General features: G+C 36.0%; 1 protein-coding gene across 18 annotated transcripts in view; it reads left to right on the forward strand.

Moving 5' to 3' along the window:
- EFCAB3 (EF-hand calcium binding domain 3) overlaps positions 1-19,467 on the forward strand; it is a 722,802-nt gene that overhangs the window by 211,373 nt on the left and 491,962 nt on the right. For all 18 annotated transcript variants that reach the window (XR_008916397.1, XR_008916396.1, XR_008916398.1 and 15 more), the window contains exons 71-74: positions 807-881; positions 2,847-2,990; positions 4,859-4,924; positions 6,642-6,785. Coding sequence is in view for 15 of the 18 variants with exons in the window: in XM_056817026.1 (XP_056673004.1) it covers positions 807-881; positions 2,847-2,990; positions 4,859-4,924; positions 6,642-6,785 (429 nt within the window). In the remaining 3 variants the exon portion in view is untranslated. The remainder of the gene's footprint in view (positions 1-806; positions 882-2,846; positions 2,991-4,858; positions 4,925-6,641; positions 6,786-19,467) is intronic.

Raw genomic sequence — 19,467 nt, forward strand, 5'->3', positions numbered from 1 at the left:
TTCTGAAACCATTCCCTTTATCATTTTTTATACAGTAGTTTTCCATCACATTCATATACTATATTCAGCCATTACCTAATTGATGGACACTCCCTCTATTTCCAACTCTTTGTCACCCCAAAAAGAATTGCTGTAAATATTTTTGTAAATATAGGAGATCTTTTTCTTTTTTCTCCTTGGGATCTAGACCTACTACTGGCATTATTAAGTAAAGGTTATACACAGACTTATAGCCCTTTAAATTTGGTTCCAAATTGATTTACAGGGTGGTTAGATCATAGGTCCACCAACAAAGTGTTGCTTTCTTTTCCCACATTACCTCCAGCATTCATTATTTTCGTTTTCTCTCATCTTAGTCAGTCTGTTGGGTATGAGTTTGTACCTTCGAGTTGTCTTAATTTTCATTTAGGTAATTATTAGTGATTTAGAGCATTTTTTCATATGGCTATTGATAGCATTGAATTCTTCGTCAGAAAATTGCCAGTTCTATCCTATGAATGTTATTTGGGAAGTAACTCCTCTTTTTATGAATTTGATTCAGTTATCTATATATTTAAGAACTGATATTTATCAGAGAAATTTGCTACAAATTTTCTCTCCCAGTTTCTCTTCTTCTAATGTTGGCTGCATTTGTTTTGATTATGCAAAAAAAAAAAGATGACTTTTAATTTAGATTTGGTCTCTACAACTCAAAAGAAAAGCAAGGTATTACAAAGTCACAAGATAATTGCCAGTCCCCAGATTGTTTCATAAGGTCTGCTTATATTTGCTCCATTATAATACATGATTTTTTCTCCTTTTTGCAGAGAATAACATGGTGAATTTAAATACCTTGATTGCGGTTTTGTCCAAAAATCATGAGATGTCTGATGAGAAAAAACGTGAGTGTGAACTTCAAAACAGAAATGGTTGATACCTAGTCAGTTATATAACTCTATTATTTAAATGGAAATTTATTATAAATAGTAACCACTTGACGTACCTTTTTTTTTTCTATTTTAGGATAAACTTTAAGCTAATCAATATTAATTGAACAGTTTCTTTGTGTTAGATGTTTTTTTACTTACTCTAAGCAATGGGCATGACATGTGGGTGGTAGAGAAAAGGGTTTGGTTTACATTTGCCATGCTTCTGAAGTACCTAAATACATTTTGGGAAACTCCAAAACCAACCTGTTTAACACTAGGACCTTCAAACTTTCACAACTGATGAAGAGGAATTCTTGTCAGTAGACTGTGAGCCAGAGCTTGTCCTTGTTTCCTAACTGGTTATACACTGGGAGGCTAGGATAAAATGTGAGTCCTCAGTACTTTATTGGAACTTCATGATATGGACAGACAGGAAAAAAAGTGCAAAAGAGTGCTCAAAAGTCAAAGTCAGTTTCCGGCCACAAACTGTATGCAGGCCAATTGCTTGTGACCAAATGCCTAATCTCAACAATATTATCGTTGCCCAGTTATCTCCCAGTAATTGTCAGTCAATTAGTCTTTTTTTTAAAAAAGCAAACCCTATGTCCTCTCTTAGAATCAGTACTGAGTATTGGTTCCAAGGCAGAAGAGTAGTAAAGTCTAGGCAACTAGGCTTAAGTGACTGACACAGCTAGGGAGTGTCTGAGGATAGATAGATTTGAGCCCAGGACTTTCTATCTCCAGACCTGGAGATAGAATAATCACTTAGCCACCTGGCTGCCCCTCAGTCAGTTAATCTTAAGAGAAGAAGGCTTGGTTAAGGGTCCCAGAGATGCTTAACCTGGAGAAGAGAAAGAGGAGGTGGAAGATGGGAAGAAGGAATATAATAGTTGTCTTCAAGTATTTGAAGGGCTGAAGTGCATGCAGGATTAGACTTGTTTTGTTTGGCCCTCAGGGGACAGAATGGTAGAACTTCTGAAGAAGTAAATTTAGGCTTGATTTCAAGAAAAATTGTTAAACAATTAATGCTATTTATAAGTGGAAATGAACTACTCTGGGAGATAATGGGTTCCCTTTCATTGGTGGTCTAGAAAAGAGTATGTGGATTGTTGGCTATGATGTAGGGAGGATTCTTTTTTGAGTGGGAGTTAGACAAGATTGTCCCTGGGGTTCCTTCCATCTCTAAAATTCTGTCATTCTGTTCTGTGGAGTTTCTGAGAATCATCTTCACTTTAAATACAACTTATATACCATTTTTTGTTGGAGCCAGGATGAGATTAATTGTCATTTATTTATGGTAACTTAAAATATCACCTCACTGATGTATCACCAGAAGAGGTGAGTGTACATATGTGTATGCATATATAGGACCCAAAATCATCATATATCTGGTGAGAAATATATATTTACATATGGTATATAATAATATGTAAATATATACCATACACATATGTATTAGATGTACTGTGTATATATATATATTACATATTTTCATGGCAAGCAAGAATATATAGATTTTATGAGCTTAAAGGCTAGTTCAGGAAAGTCCAAAACTGAAGAACGTTCCCCTCTATGGTTTTTTATAGTTCTTTAGATTCACCCACCTAGCCAAGAGTGGAGACATACTTTTGTAGTTCCTGCTATTGGAAAGGCGCTAGGGAATCTCTTGAGTTTTGGAGTTCTGAGCTACAAGGGACCTAAATTTAAATGGGTGTTCATACTAAGGTGGACAGCCAGCAGCTCGAAGCCTATCAGAATGAATAAGGAGAAACAAGCTGACCCAAATAAAAACAAAACTGGTCAGAGTCCTTACTTGTTTGCAATTGGATAGGGTTCCCTAAGCAGCCTTTGTACTCCTAGCCTGAATGGGAGCCCCAGTATCCAAAAAAATATTCACCAACTAAATAGCTTAACCTTTTGATTTCTACCCACATGTAGGTATAGAAGATGCTTTTAACCTCGTCAACAGTGTCTTGGATGGGAAAATTGAAGTTAGTAAACTGTCATCTGTCCTTGAGAACTCAGGAATCACTCCAACTTATGAAGAGATTAAAGAAACATTGAAAAACATTGGAGCTGAGGGTGAGTATTTGTTTTGTGTCAGAATAGAAGTATGTGTGTTTTTTCTAGGAGCACTGCAAAAAATTTCAGTCATTCCTCCAAGTCTTTAATAATTGACACTGAGGAGGGGTGATTGTGAAAGATAAGAATATCACTTTTGTCTCATTTTTTGAGGCCATCTCTAAGATGGGGACATAAACTCAGTGACCCTGCAGAATATATTAAAGCTAAATGAGGAGCCTGGGAATAAGGGCTCTTGATAGTGGCAAATGTGGGAGAGGGATTAGATCCAGATTCCAAAAAGACTCCCATGTTCCCATCTCCATAACACTGGCTCACTCCCTGGCTCAATATATATACCTGGTAGAAGTGACATCAGTATGTCATACATAGACAAACTCCCAACTTTCAACTCCCTACTCTTTATAGGTCCCCAGCTCTTACTGAGCTTCCATGAAGGATTAATTGATTTTAAAGTCAGAGTGAAGGAGAGAGATAGTGAAAAGACCAGAAGAGGGGATGAAAGAGAGACTGGAAAAAGACACCAACTTTACCCTGACATTGTTGAATAGGAATGTTCTAAGAAGAGTGTCTGCCTGCTTCAAGGGCCTGGGACTGAAGTAGAAATTGTCTTGGAGAGGATATATAAGGTGTACAGGAATAGTTAATTATTTAACAAGGATTCACTGAATGTCTACTGTGTTCACAATCCTTTACTAAACCTCTTAGCTCAAGGTAATGGAGGAAAAACTCTGACCTCAAAAATTTACATTTTAATTGGGGATCCAAACCACTTGGAAGCAATTTGAGCAACTTATCATTGAAATGATAGGTGCAAACTGGAGAGGTATTTGTGTCTTGGAGAGACACATAGATCTTTAAGCTTAGAGGATACCCAGTAATGAGAGGAAAGAAATGAGATGAAGGCTTCTGTTACAGACCAGGGAAAGCTTTTCAAAGAGAGTGATGAACTAATTCTTTAATAGAGAGAAGGGATAAGAGAAGATGGTCAGAAGGGAAGAACTGGTTTATGCAAGGAAACTGCAGTTCAACTCCTAATGTGGTCCTGGACTTGAGAAAGAAGTAAAAGAACGGAAGTTTTGATATCCTCCACCAGTAGACTTGTGGGTTTGCCTAGTACACAGAGAACCTTGGCCGTAGGAGAGTTTTGACCCTGGACACGTGACATATTCTTACACTTTGCCCATATGTAATTCTCACCTTTTTGTGTGTGTGTATCCATTAAAACTGCAAGAAAGCCTCTGAACTCAGGAGCTAGAACTATTCTTGTACCAAATGTAAGATCATAGGACCGTAGTTCTCTTAGGCTTATTGATCTAGAGCATAAAGGATCTTCACCTAGTCCAACCCATTTCTTCTATAACACTCTCAGGATCTAACTACCATAGGGTGATCTTACCATTCCCCTACCCCTCACACTTGAGACTGATAATGTAAGAGCCATGACTACCCAGGTGGGTGGTAGAGGATAACAAAAGATTGATGAAGACTCTGCAGGCTGTACTGAATCTGTGGGTGCTTAGGGTAAATCTCAGCAGCTGTGGATATTAATATCATCTGTGAAATGGATCAAATAATCTCTGTTCTCTTTTAGCTCTAACCTTCATGAACTTATAAATAATTCTTATGTTATTTTAATTCTCATTTTATTTATCCCTTCATCCATTTACTTATTTGTTATTTATTCTTACATATTTTCTCAAACAGATTTTAATTTGCATTAGTCTCTGTACCAAAAAGTGAGGAGGGGGATGATTGGCAGTAAAGCAGTCTCCACTTTACTTTTTGGGTTGTTCACCTAAATTTGTAGTATCCACTTGCTTCTCCAGTAGGATGCCTAAACTGTGGTGTTTTATCTTCTTTTGTAGACAGTAAAATGGTGGATTTAAAGGACTTCATTGAAGAACTGGGACAAATGAATCAATCTTCCGTAGGTGAGTATAAATTCAAAACTGTGTTGTGATTGCAATCTTTTCATTCCTTCTCTGGTGAAGACTTCATGGTTTACATAATTTTTGAAGTAAAAATTTTGTAAAGATTCCACCAATGCCTTCAAAGCCATCTAAGTAAGTGAGAAGATGATCTTATTATGGTAAACTAAGAATACCAAAATCTTTGCTAGATTTTTAGAATATTTTAATGGTAAAGTTTTCCTCTTTAACCAATCTAATATTTATTGATAGCCTAGTAAATGTAAGAAATTCTGTTAGGTATTATAGGAGCAGCATATACAAATATCTGTCAGACATAAATCTTGCCTCCCCCCACCCCCAGTTTATAGTCTAATTGAAGAGACAAAGCAGAAGAGTTAGTACAGAGAAATCACACGACTGTTCAAATGTTAAAGAAGTTAATGATAATATAATGATTTCTAAATGGTATCCATCAGTATGTAATTAATTTCTTAACTCTTAATGATTAATATGGATAATAAGTACTGTGGGTTCTGAAAAAAGAGATTTCTATGGGCTATTGTATGCTTGGAAGGCTTCATTAGGGGAGGAATTAATCTTGAAGGAATCTAAAACTAGAATTGGGCCAGAGAGAACTTGAAAGCTGGCAATTCATGTTTAACTTGAAATTATTGGGTACCATTGCTCAGTATTTATGTTAAAATAAACTTATGTAAATTACTAATCAATCATTCTTTCTAAGATGAGAAGCATTTGGGAATTCTTACAGTTTACATATGACAGATCCATCTTTATGTGTTAATGTTCTATACATTATATTTAAAGGCAGTATGATATAAGTTGAGAAAACATTGACTTTGAAGTTAGAAGACCTGAGTTCAAGTACCAGTCCTAAAATTTACTTGCTTTGTAACTCTGTCAACTCACTTAAAAAATTTTTGTAACTCAGTTTTCTCATCTGTAAAATGGAATGGACTTACTTCCTTTACAGGGTTATTGTGAGGATAACATGTTAAACTTAAAATATTATGTTAATATGATTATATAAATATATTATATTAATAATAGGCTATTCAGATCTTATATTAAAATAAAAATAAGATGCCATACTAATATCTTATCAAAACAGTAACATTTTTATTATAACAATATCTAACATTTATGTATTTCCTTTTAAGCACTTATCTTCCATCTTAGAATCACTGTGTCCCAAGACAGAAGAGTGGTAAGGGCTAGGCAATGGGGATTAAATGACTTGCCCAGGGACACACAGCTAGGAAATATCTGGGGCCAAATTTGAACCCAGAACCCTCCCCTCTCCAGACCTGGCTCTCCATTCACTGAGTCATCTAACTGCCCCCATTTCTTTATGGTTTGCAAATCATTTTATAAATATTCTAATTTTATCCTTATAATGACTCTAGAAAGTAGGTGCTCTTATTATCTCTTTTTTTCCATATAAGTAATCTGAGTTTAAGACAGACTAAGGCTCAGGTCCATGAAGTTAGGAAGTGTCTGCAGTGAGATTTGAACAGGTCTTTCTAACTTCTGGTCCAGAGTTCCATACACCATGACACCTTCCTGGTACTAAGCAGGAAAAGCATGTGGTATCTTTCAGTTCCTGGGTCAGAAACTCCTCTTGTAGAAAAATTAATATATTCTCCAAGTATGGATTTGTGGGTTTTTTTTTCTTAAGATTTATCCTCTGTTCTTTGCTTTGATTTGGACACGCACATAGGTATGGAACCTGTCCTTGAAGTTCTTGACAACCTAAGTGATGGGAAAATTAAGGTGGATGAACTAGCACCTTTTCTGGATAACTTTGGGATTCACTTAACCAAAGAAGAGCTTGAAGAAACACAGAAGTCTTTGGGTGTTGAAGGTGAGTAAAACTAACTGATTTGGTTAGTGTATAAATGGACAGAACTCATCTTTTAGTCCTATGATTGAGTTGCAAAGGGAGTTTTAAGAGAGAGAGGGAGGATGAATGAATGAATGCATGAATGAACATTCATTATTAAGTATTTTGTGCCAAGCACTGAAGATGCACATACAAGCAATCAAGACTGTCCTTGCCTTCAAAGAACTTATATTCTACTGGAGAATCTACTGGGGAAGGAGAATGCATAAAAGGTAGTTGGAAAGGGAGGAGAAAGGAGTGGGGATGGATTGTAGAAATGGACCATGTTCCTCTTACAGAAAATAGGAAGACAGTATTACTCTCTCTGCAACTATTTCAGTTTTGTATTCTCGATCTTCATTCTTGGGTCCCTTTGTCTGACAGTATGCTGTTTGTATTCATCTTCTCAATTTAGTTCGACTCAACAGTAAACATTTGTTGAGCACCTACTGTGTGCTCTTAGCCACTGTATTAGGTACTAGGGATACAGTTCCTGCCCTTAAGGAGTTTTCATTCCTGGAGGGGAATCTTTGCCAACATAGTGCAAAATGTTGGTCCTAGATTCCTCCTGCTTTTCTGCATTAACTGTTAGCTGTCGCACTTAATATTTATCACTAACACAGTATCTTTGGATAGGAAAGCTAGAGAAGTTTTTAGAGACCCTTAGAGCCACAGTAAAAATTGTAGTTCTAGATGGTACAAATGGGACTTTTTAGGACATGGACTGGTTTAGAAAATCTGGAATGAGCCCATGGAGCCAGGGGTTGGTTTTACCTTCCTCTCTTATTTCCTTCCAGCCCTTGCACATACTTGATATAGTAAACTAATACATTAATGTGTTATTATATATTATAAAAGCAGATTCTATACCTATGTGTATGCCCAGATCAAAGCAAATAACAGAAGATGAATCTTAAGGGAAAAAAACTACACAAATCTAGATTTGAAGAATATAGTCATTTAAAAAATTAATTATATTTTAGAAATATATTAATTGAATTTTAATTTGAGGGTGATCTTTCCACAAGTTATTTGAAGGTAAAAAAATAAATCAGCAGGGCTCCTGAGAACCCAACTCCATTCTGGTGATTCATAATCCCCAAGAAGTTTTTGGAAAAACTCTGCTTTGATGATTGCTAAGAAAATGATTAACTTCTAGAAGTATTTAGAGCTTCCCTCTGCCAAAAACCTGGAGACTATGGAAGTGCCCATTAAGTGAACAAACTGTAGCAGATGAATATAATGAGATGCTATTGTTCCATAAGAAATGATGAAATGGACAAATTCAGAGGAAATTGGTTAAACTTCTGTGAGCAAATACAGAGTGAAGTGAGCAAAACTAGGAAGTTTTTACCATGTCAATAGAATTATGGAGAAAAATAACTTGGAAAGACTTTAGAACTCTGATCAATGCAGTTATAAAGCACAAATACAAATGATGGAAGACAAATCACACCACACTCACTTTCTGCTAGAGAAGTGACATATTTAAAATCGAGAATGAGACATGCAGTTTTGAACATAGCCTAAGTGGGAACTTGTTAAGCTGGCCTTTGTGTATTCATTGTGATGATTTTGCCTTGTGAATTCAGGATGGGAGTAGAGGGCAGTGGGAAGAAGAAATAATAAATGCCAGAAGGAAGGAAGGAAAATGGAAAGAAAGGGAGATGGGAAAATTAGAAGTAAATGGGGGGGGGGGGGGGGAGGGAGGAAGATATTTTCTAAAAAAGAGCTGGTCCTCATTCTCACAAGATAATTGCATATATTTTTAGATTGCACCAGTTATCATATAAACTCCAGATGTAATCCTAAAGGCTTTTGAGTTACTTTGGGTGAAAGCTGATGAAACCTATCCCAGCACTATCTAAATTCAAAATATGTGCTCAGGGATGTCAGACCTTATTGTAGAACTGAAAAAAAAAAGATACCAGGAATTTTTTTTTTATCTTTTGTCTCACATATATTATCTTACTACACATAGACAGGTAGTAAAATTTAACTAATTCAGACAAATTGGACGGAAAATTCATGTAAAGTATTGATAATCTTGAGAGAAGTATGATATAGTAGAAAAATCACTGGATATAAAAAGTCAGAGGACCCGAATTAAAGTTAAAAAATCTGTCATTTACCAGCTCTGTGTCCTAGTTCCTTTAGTCAGTAAGCAAATCAATTAAGATCTTTTTATTCAGCAGACACCTTGCTAGGTACCAGGGAGACAAAGTCAAAGATTCACCAGTCATGTCCTTAAGGAGCTTCTAGTCAATTGCATTCTACTCTCACATTCTCATCTATAAAATGAGGGAGATTAGACTGGACATGTCTTAGTTCTCTCATAACTCTAATTTCTATTATTTTATGACTTCATAATGATGAAACATTAGCACTAGAATACATTTTAGAGCTATCTGGTCCAAATCTCTCATTTTACAGTTAAGGAAATTGGACTAGGAAGGTAAAAAGATTTGTTTGAGGTTATATAGCTACTTTTTTTTTCCATTTGGATAAGTTTATTTAGTCAATTTAGAACATTATTCCTTGGTTACAATAATCACATTATTTCCCTCCCTCCCATCCACCCACTCTTCCCTCAGCCAATGCGCAATTTCATTGGGTATTACATGTGTCCTTGATCAGAACCTATTTCCATGTTGTTGTTTACACTAAGATGTTTATTTAGAGTCTACATCCTCAACCACATCCCTTTGACCCATGTATTCAAGCAGTTGTTTTTCTTTGGTGTTTTTACTCCCACAGTGTTTCCTCTGGATGTGGATAGTGTTTTTTCTTATAGATCCCTCCACGTTGTTTAGGATCACTGCATTGCCATTAATGAAGTCCATTACATTAGATTGTACCACAGTGTATCAGTCTCTGTGTACAATGTTTTCCTGGTTCTGCTCCTCTCACGCTGCATCACTTCCTGGAGGTTGTTCTAGTCTCCATGGAATTCCTCCACTTTATTATTCCGTTGAACACAATAGTATTCCATCACCAACATATACCACAATTTGTTCAGCCATTCCCCAAATGAAGGGCATCCCCTCATTTTCCAATTTTTTGCCACCACAAAGAGTGCAGCTATGAATATTTTTGTACATGTCTTTTTCCTTATTATCTCTTTGGGGTACAAACCCAGAAGTGCTATGGCTGGATCAAAGGGCAGACAGTCTTTTATCGCCCTTTGGGCATAGTTCCAAATTGCCCTCCAGAATGGCTGGATCAATTCACAACCCCATCAGCAATGAATTAATGTCCCAACTTTGCCACATCCCCTCAAGCATTCATTACTTTCCTTTGCTGTCATGTTAACCAATCTGCTAGGTATGAGGTGATACCTCAGAGTTGTTTTAATTTGCATCTCTCTGATTATAAGAGATTTAGAACACTTTTTCATGTGCTTATTAATAGTTTTGATTTCTTTAACTAAAAATTGCCTATTCATGTCCCTTGCCCATTTTTCAATTGGAGAATGGCTTGATTTTTTGTACAATTGGTTTAGCTCTTTATAAATTTGAGTAATTAGACCTTTGTCTGAGGTTTTTGTAGTGAAGATTGTTTCCCAATTTGTTGCTTCCCTTCTAACTTTGGATGCATTAGTTTTGTTTGTACAAAAACTTTTTCATTTGATGTAATCAAAATTATTGATTTTACATTTTGTGATTTGTTTCTAGCTCTTGCTTGGTTTTAAAGTCTTTCTTTTCCCAAAGATCTGACAAGTATACTATTCTATATTTGCCTAATTTGTTTATAGTTTCCTTCTTTATATTCAGGTCATTCACTCATTCTGAGTTTATCTTGGTGTAAGGTATGAGATGTTGATTTAAACCTAATTTCTTTCATACTGTCTTCCAATTTTCCCAGCAGTTTTTATCAAATAGTGGGTTATGATCCCACAAACTGGAATCTTTGGGCTTATCATAGACTTTCTTGCTGAGATCATTTACCCCAAGTCTGTTCCACTGATCCTCCTTTGTGTCTTTCTTAGCCAGTACCAACTTGTTTTGATAACCACTGTTTTATAGTATAGTTTGAGATCTGGAACTGCAAGTCCTCCTGCCTTTGCATTTTTTTTTCATTATTTCCCTGTATATCCTTGATCTTTTGTTCTTCCAAATGAACTTTGTTATGTTTCTTTCTAATTCATTAAAAAAGGTTTTTGGTAGTTCAGTGGGGATGGTACTAAATAAGTAAATTAATTTGGGTAGGATTGTCATTTTTATTATGTTAGCTCATCCCACCCATGAGCAATCAATGTTTTTCCAATTATTTAGATCTAGTTTTAATTGTGTGGAGAGTGTTTTGTAATTGTGTTCATATAGTTCCTATAATTGTCTCATTAGATAGATTCCTAAGTATTTTATTTTGTCTAGGGTGATTTTAAATGTAATTTCTCTTTCTAATTCTTGCTGCTGAACTGGGTTGGAGATATATAGAAATGTTGATGACTTATGTGGGTTTATTTTGTATCCTGCAATCTTGCTAAAGTTGATTATTTCGAGTAACTTTTTTGTTGATTTTCTAGGATTCTTTAAGTAAACCATCATATCAACCTCAAAGAGAGATAGCTTATTCTCCTCATTGCCAATTTTAATACCTTCAATTTCTTTTTCTTCTCTAATTGCTACTGCTAGTGTTTCTAGTACAATGTTAAATAATAGCGGTAATAATGGGCATCCTTGTTTCACTCCTGATATTATTGGGAAGGCTTCTAGTTTATCCCCATTGCAGATGATGTTTGCTGATGATAGATATATACTGTTTATTTTAGATATATTTTAGATATATACTGTTTATTATTTTTAGGAAAGATTTTAGATATATACTGTTTATTATTTTTAGGAAAGGCCCTTCTATTCCTATACTTTCTAGTGTTTTCAATAGGAATGGGTGTTGTATTTTATCAAAGGCTTTTTCTGCATCTATTGAAATAATCATGTGATTTTTGTTGGTTTGCTTGTTGATATGATCAATTATGTGGATGGTTTTCCTGATATTGAACCATCCTTGCATTTCTGGTATAAATCCCACCTGATCATAGTGAATATCCCTCCTGATCACTTGCTGGAGTCTTTTTTCTAGTATCCTATTTAAGATTTTTGCATCTATGTTCATTAGGGAGATTGGTCTGTAGTTTTCTTTCTCCATTTTTGACCTGCCTGGCTTTGGAATCAGTATCATATTTGTGTCACAAAAGGAATTCGGTAGAACTTCCTCTTTGCTTATTATGTCAAATAGTTTGTATAGTATTGGGATTAGTTGTTCTTTGAATGTTTGATAGAATTCATTTGTGAATCCATCTGGATCTGGGAATTTTTTCTTAGGGAGTTCTTTGATGGCTTGTTGAATTTCTTTTTCTGATATGGGGATGTTTAGTTAATTTTTTTCTTCCTCTGTTACTCTAGGCAATTTATATTTTTGTAAGTATTCATCCAGATCACCTAGATTGCCATATTTGTTGCCATATAATTGGGCATAGTAGTTTTTAATGATTGCCTTAATTTCCTCTTCATTAGAGGTGAGGTCTCCCTGTTCATCTTGGATATTGCCAATTTGTTTTTTTTTCTTTCCTTTTTTTAATTATACTGACTAGTAAGTTGTCTATTTTATTTGTTTTTTCAAAGTACCATCTCCTAGTCTTATTTATTAAATCAATAGTTCTTTGACTTTCAATTTTATTAATTTCTCCTTTGATTTTAAGGATCTCTAATTTTAGTCTTCATCTGAGGATTTTTAATTTGTTTGCTTTCTAGTTTTTTAATTTGCATGCCCAATTCATTGACCTCTGCCCTTCTTAATTTGTTAATATAGGAACTCAAGGATATAAATTTCCCCCTGAGTACTGCTTTGGCTACATCCCATAGGCTTTGAAAGGATGTCTCATCATTGTCATTTTCTTCAATGAAGTTATTGTTTCTATGATTTGTTTTTTAACTAACTGGTTTTGGAGAATCGTATTATTTAATTTCCAATTAATTTTTGATTTACCTCTCCATGTACCTTTACTAATAATTATTTTCACTGCATTGTGATCTGAGTTTGCATTTATTATTTCTATTCTTTTATACTTATTTGCAATGTTTTTATGCCCTAATACAAGGTCAATTTTTGTGAATGTACCATGTGCTGCTAAAAAGAAGGTATATTCCTTTTTATCCCTATTTATTTTTCTCCACATGTCTACTAACTCTAATTTTTCTAAGATTTCATTCACTTCTCTTACTTCTTTCTTCTTTATTTTTTGGTTTGATTTATCTAGTTCAGATAGAGGAAGGTTCAGGTCTCCTACTGATATAGTTTTTCTATCTATTTCATCCTTGAGCACTACTAGTTTCTCCTTTAGAAATTTAGATGCTATGCCATACCTGTTGAATATGCATATTTCCTCATTGTCTATACTGCCTTTTATCAGGATGTAATTACCTTCCCTATCTCTTTTAACTAGACTTATTTTTACTTTGGCTTTGTCAGATATCATGATTGTGACTCCTGCCTTCTTTTTATCAGTTGATGCCCAATATATTTGGCTCTATCCTCTTACTTTCACCCTATGTGTATCTACCTTCCTAATGTGTGTTTCTTGTAGACAGCATATGGTAGGGTTTTGTATTCTAATCCACTCTGCTCTTCACTTGTATTTTATGAGTGAGTTCATTCCATTCACATTCAGAGTTATGATTACTAGCTGTGTATTTCCCAGCATTTTGATTTCTACTCCTAGTCCTGCCTTTTCTTCTTTCACTATTTCCTTCTACACAAATGTTTGTTTTTAATCAGTCCCCCTAGTTCCCACCCTTATTTTACTTCCCTTTCTACTCCCTTCTCTTCTTATTCCACCCCTTATTTTCCCTGCAGTCTTTCTACAACTCCCCACCACCCTATTCCTCCCTTGTACTTCTTCCCTCCCCACCATTCCATTTGTTACCCTTCTACTCCCCTGCAAGGCACAAATTTATTGCAGCCAAAATGCAGCCAGATCCTGCGTTATCCTCACTGTGGTTCTATGATATCTGAATGACTTCTTCTTGGCAGCTTGTAATATCTTTTCTTTGGTCTGATAGTTCTTGAATTTGGCTATAACATTCCTGGGTGTTGTCAGTTGGGGATTAAGTACAGGAGGTGATATGTGGATTCTTTCAATCTCCACTTTTCCCTCTTGTTCTAGAATATCAGGGAAGTTTTCTTGAATAATTTCCTGTAGTATTGTGTCCAGGCTTTTTCTTTTGTCATGGTCTTCTGGTAGACCAATGATTTTTAAATTGTCTCTCCTTGAACAATTTTCTAAATCTATTTTGTGAATGAGATGCTTCATATTTTCCTCAATTTTTTCATTCTTTTGGTTTTGTTTTATAGTGTCCAACTGCCTTGTGAGGTCACTTAATTCTAGTTGTTGTATTCTGGTTCTTAAAGAATGGATTTCATTCCTGGCCTTTTGGTCATCCTTCTCTTTCTGGTATGATTTTCTATGGAGGTCATCTTTCATCTTCTTTGCCTCATCTTTCATCTCCTTTGCCTCATTTTCCAGCTTGTTGATTTTGGCTTTCAAGACACTATTTTCTCGTTTTAGTTCAAGTTCCTCTGTTTCCAGATGACTTATCTTAGTTTTTAAGTTCTTTTCCCAACTGTCTTTAGCCTCTCTTAATTGTGTTTTGAATTGCATTTTGAGTTCTTCCAAAGCCTGTATCCAATTTGCTGTGATTTCTGATTTACCATTTGTTGATCCCTACCCCTCTGTGCCATTTGCTGAATAGAAGCTGTCTATTGTAATTTCTTTATTCTTTTTCTGTTCTTTGCTCATATTTACCCCTTCTTTGCTCCCCGTATTTGTCTGTGCTCTTCCTCCTCTCGTTTTTTGGTTTTGGGGGCTTCTGTCAGTCTCCCCTCTTGGAGCTTTGACAGAAGATCTCTTGGTGCAGTCTGTGGGGGAGGGTTGCTGGAGTTTGAGCTTCCCTGTCCTCTGGAGGCTTTATATTGGATTAAAGTCCAGTAGTCAGTGAGGGAGGGGTATGGAGCCTGGGCTTCCCTGAGTTCTGAAGACTTTTGATGGGATTAAGTTCAGCTGAGTTGGGCTGGTTGTGCTCTGAGGTCAAAACCTCTTGCAAGGCTAGAGCAATATGGAAGATCTCCACAGTTCTGGCCAGGCTGTCATTTCTATGCTCCCTCTCAAGCTCTGTCCTTGCCATCTGTGTTCAATGCTCTGAGCTTGACACAGCCCTGCCCACAAGGTACACCCTCCAGACCAGCACCGTTGCCTGCCCAGAGGTTCCCACTGCTGTCACTGGAGGCTCAGCATTCTAGGTGGGCAAGGAGAGGGGTCCTGGGACTTTCCTTCTCCCTTCCCCTTAAACCTGAGTTTTCTCGGATTCCAGCTTTGGGGGTGGGGGTGGGGCATACCTTTTGAATTGAGTCCAGCAGGAGGGTTCCTTGGCTCTGTCTTCTTGTTAGGTTTGATTTTCAGTCCCCTAGGAGCATTCAGTTTGTGATCGATAAGGAAGGGTATTCAGAGGTCTGAACTTCTGCTCCTTGTAGGCCAACATCTTGATTCTGCCCCATATAGCTACTTAATGGCATAGCTAGGATCAAATCCAGTACTTCTGATATCTAAGCTGCTGCTAAGGCAGAGAATTAATACTCATTTTGCAGTACCAGAGATAGATAGATAGATAGATTTATAGATTGATAGCCAGACAGACAGACAGATAGATATATAGATAGATAGATAGATAGATAGATAGATTGATAGATTGATAGACAGATAGATAGATAGATTTATAGATTGATAGACAGACAGACAGATAGATAGATAGATAGATTGATAGATTGATAGACAGATAGATAGATAGATTTATAGATTGATAGACAGACAGATAGATAGATAGATAGATTTATAGATTGATAGACAGACAGACAGACAGATAGATAGATAGATAGATAGATAGATAGATAGATAGATAGATTGATTGATTACCTGGGTAGATAGTAGATAGGAAGAGGGAGGAACAAATGGGGAGGAGAGAGGAAGGAATGAAAAAGAAAGGAAAGGAAAGAGGAAAGGAAAGGAAAAAAGACATGAAAGGAAAGAAAAGATTAATTAATTTATTTCAGGATATATGACTTGATCATGAGTCCAGAGCTATACTGGAGCCAGGTTGAACCAATCAATCAATCAGCTCTCAAGAGCTGATACTTAAATGTAAGCATTTGTACTTTACAAATGGGCAAATACTACAAATCAAGACCTAATCTATTTTTTTTAATTGGTATACTTAAGAAAGTGAGAAAATGTGAATAATGCAGATTAAACTTGCAAGTGTGTTGTGTGCACACTTTTTTTTGGAGAGCCAGTGGTTAAACATTTACCTACTAACATTCTCTGGGTATACTCAAACCCATGTAATAGGAAGTTGTTATAGGAAGGTTCTACTATACTTCGAAAGGAAAATTTAATTAACTATAATTACTTTCAGTTAATGATTATTATTGCTAGAGCACAGGGCCTATTTGATGTGCCATATTGAAAAGGAAAAACTGACTTAAAAAAAAGCATTCAAGGCTCTTCATAAACTGAACTTTCTACAAATTTCAATCTTCTTACAGCCCAGTGATTGTGACTTTCTTTCTGTTCCCAAACAAGACACTTAATTTCCTGGTTCTAGGCAGTTTCTCTGACTTTCTCTCAAATTTGGAACAATGTCCCTCTTATCTCTGTCTCTTGGTTTCCCTGTTGTTCTTCAGTTGTTCAGCTTTGTTCAATTCTTCATGACCCCAAGGACCATAGCACTCCAGACTCTTCATCCTCCACTATCTATGTAACCATAGCCAAGTTCATGGCCATTTTTTCCAGGACAATACCCATCCATCTTATTTTCTGCTGTCCCCTTCTTCTTTTGCCTTCAATCTTTTCCAACATCAGAGTCTTTCCAATGAGTTTTGTTTTCTCAATATGACCAAAGTATTTAAACTTCAGTTTTAATATTTGATTTTTCAGTGAATTGCATTAAGTATTGACTGATTTAATCTCTTTGCAATTCAAGTGACTCTGAAAAGTCTTCTCCAGCACCATAATTTGAAAATCTAAATTTTGCAGTGCACATATTTCCTTATAGTTCAACTCTCACAGCCATACTTTGCTCCTGGAAAAATCATAGCTTTCACTAAATGGACCTTTTTTTTTAGCAAGGTGATGTCTTTGCTTTTTAGTATACTATTCAGATTTACCATAGCTTTCCTTCTAAATTGCAAGCATCTTTTCATTTCATGACTATTGTCACCATTTATAGTCATCTTTGAGCCCAAGAATATGAAATTTGACACTTCCATTTCTTTTCCCTCTATTTGCCAGTAAGTGATAGGACCAATTGTTAAGACTTTAGGTTTTTTAAAAAATTATGCTAGCTCAAGGGTAGAACGAGCCAATATAATAAAAATGACCATCTTACCCAAACTTATTTATCTATATAGTGCCATACCCATTGAACTTTGAAAAAATTTCTTTACTGATTAGAAAAAACCATAACAAAGTTCATTTGGAAGAACAAAGGATCAAGGATAACCAGGGAAATAATGAAAAAAAATACAAAGGAAGGTGGCCTTACAGTCCCAGATCTCAAACTATATTACAAAGCAGTGGTCATCAAAACAATTTGGTACTGGATAAGAGACAGAAAGGAGGATCAGTGGAATAGACTTGGGGCAAATGACCTCAGCAAGACAGTATATGATAAACCCAAAGATCCCAGCTCTTGGGACAAAAATCCACTATTCGATAAAAACTGCTGGGAAAATTGGAAGGCAGTGTGGGAGAGATTAGGTTTAGATCAACACCTCACACCCTACACCAAGATAAATTCAAAATGAGTGAATGACTTGAACATAAAGAAGGAAACTATAAGTAAATTAGGCAAACACAGAATAGTATACATGTCAGACTTTTGGGAAGGGAAAGACTTTAAAACCAAGCAAGGCTTAGAAAGAGTCACAAAATGTAAAATAAATAATTTTGACTACATCAAATTAAAAAGCTTTTGTACAAACAAAACCAATGTAACTAAAATCAGAAGGGAAGCAACAAATTGGGAAACAGTCTTCATAAAAACCTCTGACAAAGGGTTAATTACTCAAATTTACAAAGAGCTATATCAATTGTACAAAAAATCAAGCCATTCTCCAATTGATAAGTGGGCAAGGGACATGAATAGGCAGTTTTCAGATAAAGCAATCAAAACTATTAATAAGCACATGAAAAAGTGTTCTTAATCTTTTATAATCAGAGAAATGCAAATCAAAACAACTCCGAGGTATCACCTCATACCTAGCAGATTGGCTAACATGAAAGCAAAGGAAAGTAATGCATGTTGGAGGGGATGTGGCAAAGTTGGGACATTAATTCATTGCTGGTGGGGTTGTGAATTGATCCAGCCATTCTGGAGGACAATTTGGAACTATGCCCAAAGGGAGATAAAAGACTGTCTGCCCTTTGATCCAGCCATAGCACTGCTATGTTTTTTTTTTGTTTTTGTTTTTTGTTTTTTGCTGGGTTTGTACCCCAAAGAGATAATAAGGAAAAAGACATGTACAAAAATATTCATAGCAGCACTCTTTGTGGTGGCCAAAAATTGGAAAATGATGGGATGCCCTTCAATTAGAGAATGGCTGAACAAACTGTGGTATATGTTGGTGATGGAATACTATTGTGCTAAAAGGAATAATAAAGTGGAGGAATTCCATGGAGACTGGAACAACCTCCAGGAAGTGATGCAGAGCAAAAGGAGCAGAACCAGGAAAACATTGTACACAGAGACTGATACACTATGGTTCAATTGAACGTAATGGAATTTTCCATTAGTGTCAATACAATGTCCCTGAACAATCTGCAGGGATCTAAAAAACACTATCCACAAGCAGAGAACAAACAGTGGGAGTAAAAACACCGATGAAAAGCAACTGCTTGACTACAGGGGTGGAGGGGATATGTCTGAGGAGAGACTCTAAATGAACACTCTAATGCAAATACCAACAACATGGAAATGGGTTCGAATCAAGAACACATGTGAAACCCAGTGGAATCGTGCCTTGGCTAGGGGAGTGGTGGGGGAGGGGGGAGGAAAAGAAAATGATCTTTGTCTCCAATGAATAATGTTTTGAAATGGCAGAAAGTAAAGAAGAATTAAGAAGCCTCTTGATGAGGGTGAGAAAGGAGAGTATAAAAGCTGGCTTGAAATTAGCTAATTGAAATAATCAACAACTTTAGCAAAGTTGCAGGATACAAAATAAACCCACATAAATCATCAGCATTTCTATATATCTCCAACCCAGTTCAGCAGCAAGAATTAGAAAGAGAAATTCCATTTAAAGTCAGTATGTCCAAAAGGACCAGCAAACATCATCTGCAATGGGGAAAAATTCGAAGCCTTCGGAATAAGATCAGGAGTGAAACAAGGATGCCCGTTATCACCTTTATTATTTAATATTGTACTAGAAACACTAGCAGTAGCAATTAGAGAAGAAAAAGAAATTGAAGGTATTAAAATTGGCAATGAGGAGACCAAGCTGTCACTCTTTGCGGATGATATAATGGTTTGCTTAAAGAATCCTAGGGAATCAATCCTTTTCTAATCTTAAACCAATCAGTTGTGTTCCATGTTTAGTTCTGATCCAAAAGTCA

This window comes from Monodelphis domestica, chromosome 2 (genome assembly GCF_027887165.1).
Source record: "Monodelphis domestica isolate mMonDom1 chromosome 2, mMonDom1.pri, whole genome shotgun sequence".
NCBI lineage: Eukaryota > Metazoa > Chordata > Mammalia > Didelphimorphia > Didelphidae > Monodelphis > Monodelphis domestica.